This window comes from Callorhinus ursinus, unplaced genomic scaffold, assembly GCF_003265705.2.
Source record: "Callorhinus ursinus isolate GAN/ISIS: 27379988/994484 unplaced genomic scaffold, GSC_fseal_2.0 scaffold36, whole genome shotgun sequence".
Taxonomy (NCBI): Eukaryota; Metazoa; Chordata; class Mammalia; order Carnivora; family Otariidae; genus Callorhinus; species Callorhinus ursinus.
In genome coordinates, this window is record NW_027397098.1 from 4,764,527 (window position 1) to 4,784,482 (window position 19,956).

The 19,956-nt window shown below is 44.3% G+C and overlaps 1 protein-coding gene and 1 pseudogene across 4 annotated transcripts in view; one reads left to right on the forward strand and one right to left on the reverse strand.

The window, feature by feature from the left end:
* Window positions 1-19,956, reverse strand: part of CAMK1D (calcium/calmodulin dependent protein kinase ID) — a 500,660-nt gene that overhangs the window by 387,009 nt on the left and 93,695 nt on the right. The window contains exon 1 of one of the 4 annotated variants that reach the window (XM_073879924.1): window positions 7,127-7,194. The exons of the other annotated variants lie outside the window; for them this stretch is intronic. Within the exon in view, the coding sequence (XP_073736025.1) occupies window positions 7,127-7,179 (53 nt within the window). The 5' untranslated portion in view covers window positions 7,180-7,194. Of the gene's footprint in view, window positions 1-7,126; window positions 7,195-19,956 lie in introns of those variants that run through there. 4 annotated transcript variants of the gene reach the window in all.
* The window catches only part of LOC112810136 (peptidyl-prolyl cis-trans isomerase H-like), a 10,602-nt pseudogene continuing 1,241 nt past the window's right edge, over window positions 10,596-19,956 (forward strand).

Below are 19,956 nucleotides of genomic sequence, written 5' to 3' on the forward strand. Positions count from 1 at the left end.
GAAGTAAGTCAAGCAGAGGAAGTCAATCATCATATGGTTTCACTCATGTGGAACATAAGGAATAGCAGGGAGGGCCACAGGGGAAGGGAGGGAAAACTGAATGGGAAGACATCAGAGAGAGAGACAAACCAGGAGAGACTCTGGACTCCGGGAACCAAGCTGCGGGTTACAGAAGGGACGGGGGTGGGGGGACGGGGTAACCAGGTGATGGGCATTAAGGAGGGCACGTGATGGCATGAGCACTGGGTGTTGTACGCAACTAATGAATCAATCAATAAAAAAAAAGTGATCCTTAAGGTTCCTTGTATTCTAAAGTTCTACGATTCTTTCACAGGAAGTTATTCATACCAAGAATAACCCATTCTTAGTGTAGCCTTAATACATAATTAACAGGAACAAACAGCTTTCTCCCTTGGCTTCCTGACACTTGTTTATAGCTTTTCAACTTTTTAAAAGCATATCTATTTATAAGGGGGTGCCATATTTCCAAAAAGAATTAGGTGCCACTGTACATTCTCTGAAGATGGTAAGGGATGGTCTGGATTTGCTCAATTAGCAATTTCTACCTCTTCATAAAGCTCAAGCAACTAGATATTCGTTTCTTCTCTCTTTCCTCCTTTTCTTTCCAAAGCACAGGAAAGGCTTTTCAGGTGACCCGATGCCATCACCCACGTGATGCTCCTGGAGCTCCTTGGCCTTGGCATCATTCATCAGTAACATCAGAGCTATGTGCCACCTCAACTGTGAGGCCTATACCAGAGAAGCAGTTGAGATGACGTAGGGGAGAAACTTCTGTGTTCAATGCATTATATAATATAGTTTATTCTCATCTCAATTTTTCATTTACGAAGATTTATAAATATTTGTAAATGAATCATTTCATTATTATTATTATTATTACGAATAATGGACTATGATTTTAAAGTACGGTGAACGTTTGCAGGTCAAATATTTTTAAACACACGAAGATTTTCTACAGGGATTCTATGGCGCATCCTTGCCTAAATGAGAAATGAATCTCTTAGAAAACCAAACCTGAATTCCAGTTTTATGTTTGGTTGTGAATTTAGAGTCATTATATAAGATCTGTTCATGTAATTATTTTGAGATATAATCTTTTTGAGTGCTCACTCTGCCAGGAACTGGGCTAAGAAATAGCATCAATTATCTCGTTTAATCCTCACAAACAAAGTGGGTTCTATTATCATCGCTATGCAAGAAAGATGTTTAGACACAGAGCAGGGACTTGCACAAGGGGTGAACCCGCCCATGACGGGATAAACAAGGTCCACCTGCACCAGTCCTCAGCTACTGCACCATTCCACAGGGCAGGTGTGAACACAGGGTAGCAAGAAGGGGACAGCTTGTGCTAAGTCACTTGAAAACCAGCCCCAGGCTTTCAGTGCATCTGGTTTCATGTGCCCACACTGGTGTTCGGACCATATCATCAGAGATTTTTCTTTCTTTCCAGGTACTTTGACCCATTTTGCTCCACGCTCTTTTTCTGCTGACCTAAATTACTTAAGTAGATAATGCAGGCAAAAACAAGCAGATAAGACAAAACAAAAGAAAACCCTGCCTCAGGGATATAACCCTGGAGCTGTATTTATGCCGTAATGATGAATCTATTCACCTGTATGCTGGGTATCTCCACTCTGAGGTCGCAAGGAAACTCTCTGCATTCAGAACTCCTTACCTTTCTCCCCCAGACCTGCTCCTGTGTGTCTTCTCAGTAGAGGGCACCATCTTTTACTCAGCTCTCCAAGCATGAATCCTTCTTAGCCCTTCCTTCTAGGATGGTCCCAAATCTAAAATGATCCCAAAGAACTGAACTTGACCTACTTCAGGATGCCGTCTGTCCGTCCCATCTTCCCATACCCCTGCCAGTGCCCATACCCTTCACCTCTACCCCAGAACCCCTCCATGAATCCAAGAGCAATCTAGCTGGTCTCCTTGACACCTGTCTTAAAGTTCCCCCCTACAGCTCCAAGCTGGGTTTTCAAATGCATGGAAAGGCTCATCATGTTTCCTCTCCAATTCCCTCATCTTCAGGATAAATTCCACACAACTAAGTGTGGCATAAAAAGTCCTTGAAACCACAACTCCCTTTCCAGCTTCTTCTCTCACCACTCCCCTATTCTTGAACCCCCAAACAGACCCTGTGCTCTTCCATCCTCTGGATCATAGGACCACAGTGGGGCCATCTGCTCAGAAGCCCTCTCTCCCTTGCTCAGCTGGTAAACTCCTACCCAGCCCTCAAGCCTCAGGCCCTGCACCCCCTCATCTATGAAGCCTTCCTTGACTCTCCCAGGCCAACTCTGAGACACCCTGACCACAGCCTTCTGAGGCTCGTCTCAAGGAACCTCCCCTGGCAGTGTCTCCACACTATAGCAAGGACTCTTCTTCCCAGCAGAAGGTGGGCTCCGCTTCCCTGGGCTGAGGGCTGGCTGTCTTTACACCTCTAGCACCCGGCCCAGGCCCAGGCCCAAAGTAGGGGCTCTGTAATATCTACTGAATACATAAACATGAATCAAACTACATACATAGGAAGGAAAGAAAACCATTGGCTTTATAATTTATTGAGGTGAGAACCAGTCTTAGAATCTGATTTGAGCTTATAAGACATCCCCTGAAGGGGAGAGGTTAAGGAGAAAAAAGTTGTTCTTGGACCAGAGATGGGTCCCAGATGGAGAAGGGAATTCGATAAGGAGCACACACTTCCCGGAGGCCTGTGTCCTACCCCGGGTGAAGGTTGCGAGCCCCTGTCAGCTGAAATGCGAAGCCCTCAAGTGGGGATTCCAGAAAGATGAAGTCATGTCTTAAAATACACTCCATTCCTCAGAAGATAAATTTCTCAAAACCACAACAATTACATCTTATGTACTATTTAGTCGGGATTAGTGGTTGTGGGACATGTGGCTGTTAAAAAAAAAAAATCGTTGAAGCTGTGTGAAATCAGAGAATTAATGAGGACTCTGATTGTAAGCGAGGAGGTCCGTGCGGCTTCCCAACTCCGGGCTTCTCTGAGCTCTTTTATCTTCCAGGCACAGAAGCCTCAGTCGAATAATAAAATAAAAGAGTAACTCAGATGCTGTTCTCCTCACTAGGCCCCCAGTCTGACTCAGACATCAAGTGCGCCATGAGCGCAAGTTCACGGCCAAGTCCAAGTAGCAGAGGCATCTACCAGCACTGGAACATTACCCCTTTCGATGAACCCTAGAGATGCAACGAATCAATGCCATCCTGTTAGGGACATGCTTTAAAAGACTGTCTTGTAAAAATAAAATCAAATACTTCATATTCTGAGTGAAAAACCTGCCTACCTAGACATTACCTTGAAATTCATTCTTAAATTTCTAAAGCCGTAATATCCACATGCAAATGACAGATCTTCTCCGCCTTACCATGGGGTTGCATCCCGATAAACCCATTCTAAACTGAAAATAAGGTAAGACGAAAATGCATTTAATACACCTAACCTACAGATCATCATGGCTTAGCCTGGCCTGACTTAAACGTGCCCACAACCTCCCATCAGCCGGCAGGTGGGTAAGTCACCTCGCACGAAGCCTATTGGATCATCAGGGGTTGACTGTCCCGTGTCATGTGTTGAGGACGGCCCTGAGAAGAACAGAACGGTGATGGGTGCAGAATGGTTGTCGGGATGGGTCGTCCGCCCTCGTGATCGCTGGCTGCCTGGGATCTGCAGCTCACCGCCCAGCACCCGAGAGAGAGGACTGCCTGCGTGTCGCTAGCCCGGAACAAGATCCAACTTCAAAATCCCAAGTAGTTTCTACTGAATCTGCATCACGTTTGCACCATCATAAAGCTGAAAAATTGTGAGTCGGGGACTATCTGTACATATGGTGATTCTCATGATTCACAGTAGTCACGTCCTGTAAAATCATGTTGAATTCGCAGATACTGAACCACTGCTCCTAGGGGAAACACAGCACTGGGCTCCTTTGGGCCTCTGGTCACAGCATTTTTGTCAACCGATCCATACATAACCTTGCTTTATGTGTGTTTCTGTGTAAAGATACGCTCTTTAATATATACTTCTGGTTCATTAACGTGAAACACGGCCAATAGTACCATAACTCATGCTTGAACAGGCTTGTCTAGCACATGTGTTTGCTCCTGAAGGGACATCTCGGCCTTCTTTCATTCAGGAACTCCACCCAGCACTTCAGCACTGGGCTTTGGGGCCGTTCGCAACAGTGAAATCACGAACACACAGCACAAAAATGTGAAAAACATGGCACTAAACAGACCATGGAAAGGACTCTGGTTTCCAGCGAGAGAGCTGAAACGAGATGGCAGCACGTGGCCTCGGTCAACCTCAGCTGGGAACATGTGCATTCGGGGACAAATTTTTCACCGCTCCGCTCATGGCCCCAGGCATGAGCCTGGGAGAGACACATGCACCCCACACAACCCCCATGATTCCAATACACCACCCAGAGGGGCCTGCTCCCTAGCTTCTGAAAAGGAAGGAACTTAAGAGTAGCAACTGCAGCATATCACTCAAAAACAGTTTCACAAAAGGCAGGACTGCTCTAACAACTCCCAGTCCCATATACTTATTTGGTTTTATATGGTTTCTTTGTGCTTACATCTGTTAAACCGCAAAAAAAAAAAACAGGAATGAACTGATGCTGAACTTTCTTACTCAGCGATAAGTAATATTCATCCTTGGATACAGAAAACAATTGCAAAAACACATAGGACTCTATGCATTTCCTTGGGAGGTGTGTTTCCAAGCAAATTTGGTGTTCTCTTGTGAGTATAGTTAGCTAAATCTGTAATATATTTAGGATTTGTTCAAATGTATAATGGTAATCAACCACAATAAGTTAATACAAGAACTTTTCAATTTTTAGACCATTACAGCCATAGGAAATTTAATTTAAATGTAGATACAGATTTTTGCAAGGACAAATATAATACCCAAGGACAACAACATTCTGTAGGGATAGAATATGAATTCGGAGAAAAAAAGAGAATGAGGTAGAAATTCCAATGGTTAAAGACGAGCCAATTCAAGCGCTTTTTAAATGGTGATGGTGGGTATCAAGTCTCTGTGGTGTTTAGATTCCACTGGTTATATTTAAAAGAATGATGATGTCGATATTTACAATAAGCTAGAAATAACATCCTTTGCAACTCTTCAATTATGATGAAAAATGTTAGCTATCAACACAAAGTGTGTGAGGGGATAGATGGCTTTACAAAACTACTTTAGGGATTAGGTGAGCAAAAGGCAGAATGCAGGCCCCTCCAAGGCAAGTTCACCGTTCAGTTCCACCCTAGTCTTAACATTCTGCAAGAGAAGCTGGAAAACTGGATTTTCTATGTACAGTTTACCTTTTCATTCTATGTGGGTTCAGAAATTTTTTTAAGCAGTGTGCAGGCCAAACAAAACACATCTACAGGCCAATATTGTTTCCACGTTGACTCTGAGCAACAGTTACCATCCTCTGTCAACTTTTCCATACGCTGATAGGAGAGCCCCTCATTCAAAAAATGCTCACTGAACACCTCCCAGTTGTTCCAGACACTATCCTGGGTCCTGGGGACACAAAGATGGCAGAAATAATTGCCCTCAAGGAAAACAAATGACAGATAGATAACCTTTGGCAATACCATCTGTTAAATGCAGTGCTAGTTAGATCCTAGGTAGGGCATCCATGGAAACTTGGCTTGAGTGGGTTTAGGAATAGATGGTTTATTTGTGAAAGCTTAGTGGGGGGAGACAAGGCAGGACTAGAAGCGTCCTGAATAACTAGCACAAGGTGTAACTTCAATGCCAGTGACTAAGCAAGGCTACCTGGGGAAGGCTCCTTGGAAGATGGCCAACCAGGCAGCCTGGAGCAAAGATCACGGCAGGATGTCTGAACGCAAAGAACACCCACAGGGAGACAAAACCCAGCCCCGCTCCTCATTTTCAGCTCTCTGTTAAAAACAGGCACATGATGGAAATAAACCATTGAGACAAGATCCAAAAATAATCTTAACTGGGCATAAAACCTCATATAAAAATTCTTCTTTTAATCACTTCTGGAAGGCAGCTGAAAGGTACATACACCAAAACTCAGCTTGTAAAGCAATCAACTTAATCTGTTTCTTTGAAAGATTAATTAAAACGGAGATTACCGATGGTGGCAGATGAGCTGGGTCAGCCGATGGGGCACAGTGGAGATGAGAGAGAAATTGTTTTAAGATCACACAAACACAGCTGCAGGCCAAACGCGGAGATGTTGCATAAAACCTGCTTCTTCCTAGGCCCTCTAATTCAATTCCCGGGGATGACGCTTGACTTAAAAAACCGAATCTCAGGAAGAGCACGCAGCAGGACTCCAATACACTAAGCAAGCAGCCCGCCCTTGTGGGCCGTGCCCAACAGGGAGCCCGAGGGGGTCTTGAACTTCTGAGCCAAGTCAGCCACAGCGGCAGGACAGCCACAGACCAGAGGGACCAGTGAAGGGAGCAAAGAACACAACTGTTGCCCTGAACTCAAGCAAGATTTTAAGTGCTTCTTTAAAACAATGTCAAGGATATGCTCAGGTAAGGCCTGGATGAGTAGAGCTAAGAAACTAGAACAGTGGGGAGACTCTGTCCACAGAGCCCTCACCCCACAAGGAGCTGCTAAGAAAAGGAGTTTTCTCCGATGGAGAACTGCTCTTGTTTTTCCCCCCACTGGCAGCAAAAAGGAGATTACACAGGAGATGGTTATGGAAATTCTGATTTAGGGACCCAGAATTTGAACACACTGTCGTGATGTAAGCTTTAATACTGAAAAAGTCTCCATAGCACTCATCAGAAAAATGACAATTTGTGCAACAGTTCCCAAAGTTCTTAAACCCACAAGAGGAACAGAGGCAGACAATGAAGATACAGAAAAAGAAGAGGGGACATCAGCCGTGGGAGGAGGAACCCCTGAAGCCACATAGCTCCTGGGACTGTGGTGCTGGCCTCCTCCATCTCTTCCCCACGAAAGTCCACTGCGGCTTCCATCTAAGGAGCCCAAGACGTAGCTCCCCAGTGCTGAAAAACCAGCTTTGCCCAAATGCAACAGAACGTTCCCAACCACACTAGATAGCAGGCCCTGCGTCTCTCTCCCTACCTGTGTGCCGAGAAGACGGGGCCGGAATTTCGTGAGCAAATCATCACTTTCATGGTCCTCCTCACTCCAACAAGCTCTCATTCTCCTAGTTCAGCAATTCCCATCCAATGTCGTGTAACAACCCTCATGACAACTCTCATTCCGGATGCTTCTACTATGTGGATCTCATATCCAGTGGATACTAATGACTGTTTTATTTTAGGAAGGGAAGGGAGTCGGGATTCAGGGAAATACACTAAAATTTGAATATCAAATGTACTGTTAACACCAAAGTAATGGTTAAGAGTACAGATCCTGGAGCCAGCCTTCATTATCTCATCTGTAAATTGGGAATAATAATCACAGCCTGCCTTGTGGGGTAGTCATGAAGAGTCAACGACTGAGTTGTAAAGTACTTAGAACAAAACGTGCCACAAAGCACTATGTGTTTAAATAAAACTATATAACCGTTAACCGTTTTATCTCCCATCAAGAAGCAACTACAAATTACACCCGAGTCAGACTAGAGGAGCACCGTGCCGCAAGGGGAACCCACCCGGGGCAGCGCCAACACCTGACCCCACTTCTCCCAGCTCCCAGGTGAGAAGGCCACTAGGCCCCGCCCCCTGCCCCCTCCACTGCTCCCCCACCACACCAGCTCAGCCCCCTCGCTGGGACCCCACCACACCGACCTGCCAGCTCTCCTGTTGGCCTGAAGGCCCTCCCACCCAATCTGCCTACCCCAGACACCAAGGTCGGTTTAGAATATTCTAATTTTTGACTATTATATTATATTATATTATATTATAGGTAGTTATCACCTGAATATTTGAACAGCTTGTATCATCAGCTAAAATTAAAAAGAATTTTGCCTAGACTTCAAAACTCACGATCTGACCCCTTACCTACCTTTATAACCTTATTTCCTACTGATTTCCTTCATGACCAGAGAACTGAACCTCACCCTTTACATCCATCCCACCATCCCCACGGCAATGCCTCGGGTTCCCGCCTCCAAAGCTGGACATCCCCCCCACGCTCGAGGTTTGGCTAATGCTCTAACAATCCCATCACATCTCCGGACCAGGCAGAATTATTATCTCCTCTTCTGAACTCAACAGAGCACTCATCCCTGCTTGGGGAAGGCAGAGGAGTGTCTTGTCAGGAGTCAGAGCCCCAGCTCTGCCACTTACTAGCTGAATGTCTCTGGGCCAGAAAATTTAAATCTCTGAACCTATCTCACTGTGGTTATGAGGATAAATGGAGATAATATATGCAAAATGCTTGGTTGAAGTTCTCTTCACCTGCCCTTTCTTATGGAATTTATTACTTCTCTAAACTTTATTATAGTTATTAGGCTTCTTGGTTTTCTTTCTCCTGACACTCTAAGTTCCTTGAGTGCATATTTCTGTGTTTCTCCAAAAACCCAGCACAAGGCCTTACACTTAGTAGGAGCTAAACAACAATTTATCAAATGAAGGAAGAGATGAATGGAATAGTTTACACTTACTCTTTATATTATTATTGCGGGGGGGGGGGCAGAGGGAGACAGAGAATCCCAAGCAGGCTCCACGACCAGAGCAGAGCCCAAAAGGGGGCTCGATCCCACCACCCTGAGATCATGACCTGAGCCAAAATCAAGAGTCAGACACTTAACTGACTGAGCCACCCAGGTGCCCCGACTCTGTATTATTTTTAATCATTCCTCATTTTCACCTCTGTTGTTGTTAATGACAATAACCTATCCCATACGTTGAGTACAGATATCCAGATGGTTCTGAGGGGACAACTCTATTCTTAGAGTCCTGAATGATTCGGTTCCACTCATTCAAAGTTACCTATTTTCTACTGGCTTGTTCCTGTACCCCTACTACCAGGAAACACCCTACTTGACACTATGTGGCCTCTAGAAAGACAATTCCTGTTCCCAAATTCACCCAGTCACATTGTAAAGACATTTTCGCAGGCCTCACAAATTTAACCAACTGGGGTGTTTTGTTTTTCTTTAAAAAAAAAATTTGAAAATCATCATCCTGAAAAGGAATATTTTATTCATGCCAGTTTAAGTAGTGACAGGAAAATATTCAGTACTCAAAATGGAATGAAAAAAAAAAAAACGGTCAGCATGAATTTCCAAAAGCATCTGGAAAATTGGCAAAAGATTCAAGAATACAAAAAGCAACCGGTGATCCCAGCTGGGGTGAAGTTGCCGTCATATTAGTCATATTACGTGTGATACCACCCCGAAGACTGCTTTAGGAATTCCCAAAAACAGTACTCTGGAAAGCTCATTTACATAATGATCCCGATTTAGTCTGAAGAAAGCACACCTACAACTTGTCCCCAGGGTCCCAACTGTCTTTAAAGTACTCACTTTGTATTGAGAATAACAAGAATCCAGGCAGACATCTGACTTAAAACGGAAGTGAAATCTTCCCCTATATCCCTAAATATACCAGGACCCAAGAAAAAGGTTTCCTCACTCTTAGCAGAAGAGGGTGGTAGCTCGACACATCAGCTCTAGAGCCGCCAAGAATCGGCTTGAACCCCACACACCCCCACCCCCATTCAGTGGCAGACATTGAGCACATTCGTGGCCCCAAACTGAATCCCATCAATGTGACTCATAAAGTCAAGATAACGTACAGACAGCCTCCCATACTCATGCACCCTGGACCTAAGTACGTTTTGAATCTAGTGGGCCAGAAGGACCACTTTGTGGGCATAACTGGACATGCATTTCAGTCCAGGATCAGTAACCCACTAGGATGTGTGGCCTTGAGCAAGTCCCTCCACCCCTCTGGGCTTCTGTTTCTTGTGTGTCATTTACACATTAGACTAGATGCTCCTGCTCTCCCGTAACACGAGCTTTGGGGAACCGAGAGACTGGAGACAGTTTCGGAAGTGCCCCTGGGGGCCATTCTGGGCCCTGGGCTTGCTCTCTTTACTTGGGTTTTGCTCTTGCACTCTGTCCTATTCTGTCCCTGACTAGCTGTGTGGGCGTGAGCAACACGCTGAACCCTTCTGTGCCAGGATTTCTTTTTTCTCTGTAAAACATGAGGATAAGCTGTATATATATATACATCATCCCTTCGAGCTCTAGACGTCTACCCATCAGAGAAATCCCTTCCACGAGGGAGTACAACAGAGACTGAACCACTTCGCAGTTTTCCAGCCCCTTGGTGCAAATCGCCAGCAGAAGGACTGCAAAAATTCTGCATCGGCTTTGAAGATGAACAGACCATGCCAAGCAAGTGCTTTCTAAAAGGTCAAGTATAGGATAAACATCACGTATTCATTCCTCCAGAGCTGCCAGGGCAGTCGACTGGTCACACCCATGACTCAAAAGGAAATTCCATCCAGGACCACCAGTCACCTCCCAAAGTTAGTCACCCTGCACGGTGGAGGGGGGGGGGGTGGGGGGGGGGGGGGGGGGGGGGGGGGGGGGGGGGGGGGGGGGGAGGCAGTGCCTCCCATGGCTAGCACAAAAATGACCTACAGGGAAAGTGACCTTTTCACTGGGGCTCTGGGAGACCTACTACAGGTATGTACACTGAATTCACCAACCCCCACCCCACCCCCCCCCCCCGCCCCCCCGGCCCAAAACCCCATAGGAAAGACATCAAAAAAAAGAAGACCACAGGTGACAATCCTGTGACCACTTTGTTCTCAGCCTTTTCCCCAAGAAGGAAGGGGCTTCAGACAGATAACAGTTGACAAGGACACCAGGGTCAAGAGAGACAGTTTCCTTAAAAATAAAACTTTCAAACTCACGGCCATTAACACTCATCCAAAATAAATGGACAAGAGCCAGCCAGGAAAGGGCACGTTACTAAAACTGGCCCTCCGGCCTCCAAAAGGCTCAGCAGAATTATTCTTGCTGTGAGGGGAGGAGGAAGGAAGGTCTGGTTATTGTGCCAATGCGCTGGGAGGCACACAACTAGGTCACGTTCCCACTCGGGCCTGCTTGCTGCAGGAGGACATCCTGGAGGCGCTGTTCAGAGCTGGCCCCACTCCTGCTCCCATGCTTAGCGTCTCTCAGGAAGCCTGAGGAAGGTGCCTTTGGCCACACTCCCCGCGGGGAGACGAGGCAGGATGTTTCCAGAGTGCATGATATCCTAAAGAGCCTGTCCCAACAGCAGCAATCTAGCACACATCCAGGGGCTTACAGCCACATGAAAGACACAGCCGGGACACACTGCAATGGCCGGCCATCCACCCAAACCCTTCAACTCACTTCACAACCTCACACCATCCCTAACTCAGGAGGTGATGCCGTGAGTCACCTGGAACCTGGATAACAAGACCCTTCTCTAACCTGACGTGCTTGCGTCTTGCAGGTCATGCCCAGTGAAAACGCAGGGACTAGAAGCATCTTCGACGAAGCACAGGTGCATCTCCAGCAGCTCCCTGGGACGTAAATCAGGCAGATTTAACAAAAATCGTCTTCACAACTGGAATCACCAGCCTCACCTTTCTCCGAGGCTCATAAAGCATTTGCCTCCAACAGCAGAGTTTTTAGAAGAACATGACATGACTCGGGGAGCTGGGTAATGCACTCACATTCATGCCATATCTCACAACTTCCTCAGGCTGTAATGTTTTTCTTTTCATAGCAGACAAACCTCCATGTTGGCACAGTTTATCCGAAAAACGGTTGGAACCTCTAGCCCCAGGCGACCACAGAGCTGCTTATGAATACCTCAGAGGGCTTGCAACGGCGCCTTTTTCACAAATTATTAATTAAAGAGGCACGTTAAATGAGATGTGCTCTCGCTTTTGCTTTTACCCTCTGCAATCAGCCGATCGGAAGCTCTCTTAACTCTTTTAACAGCAGAGACACAAACACTGAGCGTGCCCAAGTATGTCCTGGGAAAGACAGGCACACCAGCACATTCCACGGCTTTCTTCTCCTCTGCTTTTAACCAGTTTTACCTGACACCATTTCTTTGCAGACACAGGATCCAGAAGCCAGAGTCTGAGGGGAAAAAGCTGAATGTGAGAAAAACCGTTAAGTTCCAGGCTGACTCAGGTAAAAATTCTATAGTCAACCAGGGCTTAGAAGTCTCCTCCTCCCAAAGCGGAGGGGCAAACAGCCCAGTGCCCCAAAACAGTCTCACAAAATACCGCCGAAGGAGGCGCGGGATACAGACATCACTGGAGAGTGGACATCTCCTGAGAATCACTGCTCCAGGTATTGCCTGGAGCCACACACGGAACACTAGCTGCACAAGAGATGCTAAGCGGCAGGTGCTTGCAGAAAGGACGCGAAGCTCAGGAAAGACACATCTGAGGTTCCTTCCCTGGCCCTAGAGGCTCCATGTCCTCGCCGTCCAGTCAGGAAAGCGACTTGCTACTAGAGGAGGGTGGGGAGGCAGGTGAAAGAGAGGTGTTATGGCCCATTTTTTTAGAGATGAACAAGGTATTTCGGAACTAACATTCCGAAAGAGATAGCTAGCATTGATGGAGCAATTATGACCTGCTTAAGATACATACCGCTAACTTACAGTAAAAGCTTACGATGTCTGGGCGCCTGGGTGGCTCAGTCGTTAAGCGTCTGCCTTCGGCTCGGGTCATGATCCCAGGGTCCTGGGATCGAGCCCCACATCGGGCTCCCTGCTTGGCGGGAAGCCTGCTTCTCCCTCTCCTACTCCCCCTGCTTGTGTTCCCTCTCTCTCTGTGTCTCTCTCTGTCAAATAAATAAAATCTTAAAAAAAAAAAAAAGCTTACGATGTCTAATGTACAGATTATATTTTTTAAGCTCTCAGTGAAAGTTAGCTATTTTATATTAGGTATATAGTGAGTGTCAAAATGTGGAAGAATGTCATTATTCTGAGAATAGTAATAATTGTAAAATAAAATATGTGAAGGTAAGGTTATCTTCTTAGTTCCTTATTATTTTAGAAACATTTTAAACCAGTCTCTTATATGTAAATTGTACATAAAATTTCTTTTTCTGATCACTAATAAGGGATTAGCATTAAAAAAAATCTGGAAAATACAGCAAGGCAAGAAGGAGAAAATTAAAGTTATCTTTCATTTCAACACCCAAGAGGTGACTACTATCACTATAGTTGATGTACATACTTCTAGCCCTCTCCCTAGGCATATAATTATAAATGTTCTTCCACAAAATTGGGATCATGTTATTTGATAACTTATGTTTCACATTAAATGGTGTGTCATTTACCCATGCCCTAAAATAGGATTCTGCATCATGAGTTAAAGCCATATTTTAGAATATTTTATAAATATTATTAAATGAGTTGTTTCCAACCGTCAATTACTATAGGAAATACGAGTGGATGGAGAGAGAGAGAAACAGATTTCCTTTTTTCCATAAAAGCTTTATGGAGATATAATTTGCAATCCACTGATTTAAAGTGTGCAATTCAGTGGTTTCAGTATATTTATAGTACGTGCAAGGACTGCCATAATCTATTTTGTGGCATGTTCATCATCTCCCCACCAAAAAACGGGCACCTTTCAGCAGTCCTTCTCTCCATCCCCTCAAGCCCTCCCCTAGTGCTAGGTGACCACTAATCTGCTTTCCATCTTCACAGATTTGTCTATTCTGACATTTCATATAAATGGAATAACACACTATGTGGTTTTTGGTGACTGGCTTCTTTCATTTACCCTAATGTTTTCGAGGTTCAACTATACTGTAGTATGTATCACTACTTCATTCCTTTTTATGGCTAAATATTATACCTTTGTATGGATATACTTCATTTGTTTATGCATTATCAGTTGATGAACATTTAAGTTGTCTCCTCTTTGGGGCTAGTATGACTAAGGCTGCCCTGAACATCCACGTGAAAGTTATTGTGTGGACACATATTTGCAGTTCTCTTGGGTATATATCTAGGAGCAGAATTGTTGGCTTACATAGTAACTGTATTTTAACCGCTTAAAGAACTGCCAGACTGTTTTCCAAAGCAGCTGCACCATTTTACACTGTCACCAGTAATGTCTCCTTCACCAACACTTGTTATTACCCATCTTTTTATTATACTCAACCCAGGGGGCATGAAGTGATATCTCCCTGTGGTTTTGATCTGCACTTCCGTGTTGGCTTACAATGTTGAGCATCTTTCCATGTGCTTATTGGTCATGTGTACACTTCTTTGCAGAAATGTGTATTTGGATCCCTTGTCCATTTTCAATTGGGTTGTATTTTAATTACTGAGTTGTGCTTTAAAACATATTTTAGATAACAGTCCCTTTATCAGATTTGCAAAAAAAATTCTTCCCATTATGTGGGTTGTCTTTCCACCATCTTGACCATGTCCTTTGAAGCACAAAAGTTTTCAGTTTGGATGAAGTGTTAATTTGTCTATTTTTTCTTTCGTTGCTTGAGCTTTTGGTGTCCTATCTAAGAAACACTGCTTACTCCAAAGCACACAGATTTACACATATGTTTTCTTCTAAGTGTTTTATAGTTTTAGCACTGGTATATAGGTCATGGAACGATTCTGAGTTAATTTTTGTATATGGTGTCAGGTAATGGTCCCAATTCATTCTTTTGCATATGGAGATCCAGTTGTCTCAGCAACATTTGTTGAAAAGGGTATTCTTTGCCCCATCAAATTGTCTTAAGTACCCTTGTCAAAAATCAGTAGACCAGGGGCGCCTTGGTGGCTCAGTCATTAAGCGTCTGCCTTCCGCTCAGGTCATGATCTCAGGGTCCTGGGATCGAGCCCCACATCGGGCTCCCTGCTCGGCGGGAAGCCTGCTTCTCCCTCTCCCACTCCCCCTGCTTGTGTTCCCTCTCTCGCTGTGTCTCTCTCCGTCAAATAAATAAATAAAATCTAAAAAAAAAAATCAATAGACCATAAATGTGAAGGTGTATTTCAGGACTCTCAATTCCAGTCCACTGAGCTATAGAAGTCTGTCTTTACGCCAGCACCACACTGTCTTGATTATTGTGGCTTTGTAATAAGTTTTGAAATCAAGAAGTGTGATTTCTCCAACTTTGTTCTTTTTCAATACTGTTTTGGGGTCCTCTGCATTTCCATATAAACTTTAGGATCAGTTTGTCAACTTTTGCAAAAAAGGCAGCTAGGGATTTTGATAGATACTATGTTGACTCTGGATAAATTTAGGAACTTTTGCTATCTTGACCCTATTAAGTCTTCCAATCCATTAATACAGGATGTCTTTCCACTTATTTAGGACTTTATTAATTTCTTCCAATGATGTTTTATACTTTGCAGTGTACAAGTCTTGTACTTCTTTGGCAAATTTATTCCTGTTTTATTCTTTTTGATGCCATTATAAATGAAATTGTTTTATTAATTTTGTTTTTGGATGGTTCATTGCCAGAATATATATACAAATGATTTTGTGTAGTGTATATTATAAATTGATTTTGTATCCTACAGCTTTGATGAACTCATATTAGGGGTTGACAGATTTTTAATGAAGATTTTAGTGGAGTTTAGGATTTTCTCTCTATAAGATCATGTCATCTGTAAATAGAGACAGCAAATAGAGACTTATTACTTTATAATCTGGAGGCCTTTTATTTTGTTTTTTTGTTGTTGTTGTTTTTTGGCTTTTTGCCTAACTGTCCAGTCTGGAAGCTCCAGTACAGTGTTGAACAGAACTGGTGAGAGCAGACATCTTGCCTTGTTCTTGATCTGAGGAGAAAGTATTCATTCTTTCACCATTAAGTATGATGTTAGCTCTGGGAGTAGAATTCTTAACTGTAATTTTTGTGGGAAGGTAAAAAGGTTATTTCAGTGTTCTACCCCTTCATAAAAGTCCTAAGTATGCCCATTTCCAATTGTACAGTTTCCTCAATATTTATTTCTCTAACACAATTTCAACATCCTTTGTACTTATAATAGGTCAGAAAGGGGCAGTGACATATTAAAAGGAAATCTCAGGTGGTTGTGAAGTTCAAGGAGACTTGAAATGGACGGATTTAATGAAATCCAAAGCCTGTGTCTGGTGAAATAAACACCTGCGAAGATAAAGCCCAAGCAGTGGGTATTAAGTTAAAGTCATTTTGACACTTGCCTGAGTTGTCAGTCACTCAATTCACTAGTCAAAGGAAGACTTCATTCTGAGCCTGTTCTGAAATTCTGTGTCAGTTTTTGTGCTTGAATGTTCCCTGAGTTCTCATTGTCCTACCCACCAAAATTAGTTCTACCACAAAAGGCTCTTCACAGTACCTAAAAAAAACATTTGGGGAAAATCTATTCTAATTGTATTTAAATCTGTAAATCCAGAACAAAGAGGGATTTGACAGTTACTTAATTTGATTATTTAGTCACACCAAATACTTCAGATCAAAAACTACACTCAGAAAGGCAGATCATCTGCTCTGACCCCTAAACAAATTATATAACAGCAACATCTGGTTAGCTGGGATACATATTCAGAGGTACAGGGGAAAAAATCTGGGCTTGAAAAGACATGGCTTCAAATCCCAGGTCTTTCCATTCCTAGCTGTACATCTTTGGGCAAGTTATTTATCCTCTCTGTGCCAACTGTTAAAAATTTTAAAGGATAACCTTGCAGGAATGTTGTGAAGATTACACGACATGCTTTTCATAAAGTGCCTGGAACATAGTAGGTGCTATTATTACTGATAGCGTAAGTATTTCTTAACTAAAGTGTTCAGGAAATGGAGTTGTCTGATCCATTATAATTTCTGGTTTTCAAACTTCTGGGGCTGAAAATCCTTCAAAGCAATATTCATATTTTTTTTGCATCTGTATTCTGGTAGACAGCTACATCTTCCATTTCATTTCTAAGTATTTCATGTGCAACATCCCATACAAGTTACCGAGAGGTATGTCAGGCTCATCCACAAGCAGTTTATAATCTGGAATAAGTGTGATGCACACCATAAGGACTTTATGTGCGTTACCATTACACAGTATCATAGGGATAGAAGGTGCCAGAGTTTGGGCTGATGAGGCCCAGCACCGACTCAGCACACCTTCTAAACCATGGTTTTCACTAATAAATTCCAAATAGGAGCTAATGCAATTGGTGTTTGCCTGTTCTCCTTTTAAAGAGTCGCATAGGAAAAAAGCCGATGGGCTGAATTACCTTATGTCCCCAAGCCCCCGGAAAAGCCATGTCTGCGCTCCGAAAACTCATCAGCAACAGCACTGCCAAACTCCCCATCTCTCCCATTTTAGCATGCTCCTGACACAGGCTAATTGGCTCATCTGAAACCGTCCAATTAACAAGATGATGAGCACTGCCCAGCACTGTGAAGGTGAACTCGGGCCGTGTCAGTATGTGTGCTACATCACCACCTTCCAAAAACTCAGACTGTGATTCTAATCAATCCTGAGAGGTCCGCTCTGTCCTCTTTGAAAGCTTGAGAACGAGCCTGAAGACAATATATTTTCCTACCTGTGAAAACTGTATGCATCCGACAAAATTTCCTGTCTCAGAAAGGTTAGCACCCCGTTGGCAAGCAGGGGAAAAACGAAGGAGCGGAGATCCGTGTGCAGCAGAGCAGTTGCTGAGTGACTTGTTCGGGAAACTCAGCGGACACTCCTTCCAGAGTCAAGGCTGGACGCCTCCCAGGGCCAGGTGCTGGGCTTAGCGGAACAACCAGCTTTCCAGAAGACGACACGAAACTTAATTAAACAATATCAAATATCTCTTATATGCAAAAACGCGCGCGCGCGCGCGCGCACACACACAGACACACACACACACACGGGGCTGTCTCCTAATTAGCAATGTCAGCCACAGAAAACCATTCATCAACAACTAAAAATCATCAAGCCATGACAGAAATAAACCCAACAATAAGTTAGCAGATGGGGGGCTCCTACACTTGGTCTCCTGAAATGAAAGCAGCCCCCTCAGGCAGGAGAGCCTAGCCGCTGACGCTGAAGGACGAAGGCCACACGGTAATAAAGCACAGAAAACAAGGCCAGCCCCACAGCCATCTGCGCTCACCCATGTCGCGTAGCTCTTGACAGTCACGGCTCACGGTGATTGAGTGCTCACTGTGAGGCAGGGCTGTGCTAAGAACTTGACCTCTGTCGGCTCACTGAATTCTTTTTTTTTTTAAGATTTTTTTATTATTTATTTGACAGAGACAGACACAGTGAGAGAGGGAACACAAGCAGGGGGAGTGGGAGAGGGAGAAGCAGGCTTCCTGCCGATCAGGGAGCCCGATGCGAGGCTCGATCCCAGGACCCTGGGATCATGACCTGAACGGAAGGCAGACGCTTAACGACTGAGCCACCCAGGCGCCCCGGTTCACTGAATTCTCACAACAGCGGAGACAGGGGCTCCCGAGGACCACACTCCTCAGCCTCCCTGAGAGTTTGATAAGGAATCAAAAGTAGGACAAGAAGAAGGCAGATTGCAATCATGTTTACTCCTCTCCAAGGAGAACCGACATGCATTTCTGTCCCCTAAAGAGCTTGAGCATTTGTAATCCCAGCGCCATCACAGAAGGAGCCCTGCACACAAAAGTTCCTATTATTTACACCAAATCTGCCACCTTTCACGGTGTGGCCCTGGGGAAGGCCCCAACCGTCCCAGGCCTCTGTTTCCTCAACCTGATCAAAGAACAAGATGTTCACAAGGCCCTTTCCAGAGTCAACATTCTGTGGCTTGAAAATCCATAATGTCCCTACATCTGCTCAAGGCCATGTGAGGACCGCATGATACAAACCCAGGCTGAGCCCGGTTACCAGAGGAACCTGACAGATGACATGTTCACAATAAAGCGACATGTTTTTCACGTTCTTCCTACTTCCCTTTTAAGAAACGCTACCCAGGATTTCTCTTAGCAAACTGCAGGTTTTGATCACATTGGTCTGCATCAGGCCGCAAGCACACCAGCAAGGGGGCAGCATTAATTCTACGGCTTTATGCAGCACCTGGCCCATTGTTGGTGCTCAATGTATGTACAAAAGTGACCTCCTTTTACAATTATTTTGAAGGTACGGCTCGTTCTCTCCACTTCACCTCCTTTTTATTTCCCTAAGTCTAAAGAAAAGACTAAGGCCTTTGACTAAATCGAAATGGAAGAAATTCATAAAATGCACTAGCTACTTCACGCAGGGATATACTTTTTGCTGTTTTCATCTGAACATCAAGCCGTTCATTTTAAGCCAAAAGAGATGGGTAAATGACAGACTAGCCGATTATATCATTACTGAATATGTGAGTCTTACATTAGGTGAGAAACACTCTATAAAAATATATTGATTTGTGTGCACCATGATAAAAATCAATCTATTTTATAAAATCAATAATCACATGAAAAGCAGAAGTGCCATGATGTTATCTGCTTCATAAAAGGAAAGGACTATTCAGCCTCCTTTCTGTTGTCAGACTGAATAATTACGACACAGAATGGGCCACAAGTGTGACTGAAACCTCGCAGCATTAGGAACTTTATCTCATACTTGAAACCATGTATCCGCTTAACTGGCGGCTGGAACAGGCTCAGCTGCTCTCAGGGCTGAGGGGAAAAGGGTTTCACCTGATCTGAAATCGGATCTGCTTCTTCTCCACCCCGCTCCCAGCCCACCCCCACACACAGTCACCCAAGCCAAACACTCACTTGTTCTCTTTTGCAGCCCTCTCCCATCATTCCTTGCAATGCCAAGTTCTAAGACACTGCAGGTGCATGGTCGGTAAACTGTAACATCAGAGAAGAAACCACATGAGCAAATGTCTCCCTTTTTCCAGCTCTGTGGGACCATGTAGCAAATATCATGAAAGGGTACCTTCTAAGAACTCCTTAAGGAAAGGAGCGGTTGTGACCTTTTCATTTTTGTGTCCACAGGGCCTATAATATACTAGGGTGTGTGTGTGTGTGTGTGTGTGTGTGTGTGTGTGTGTGTGTGTGT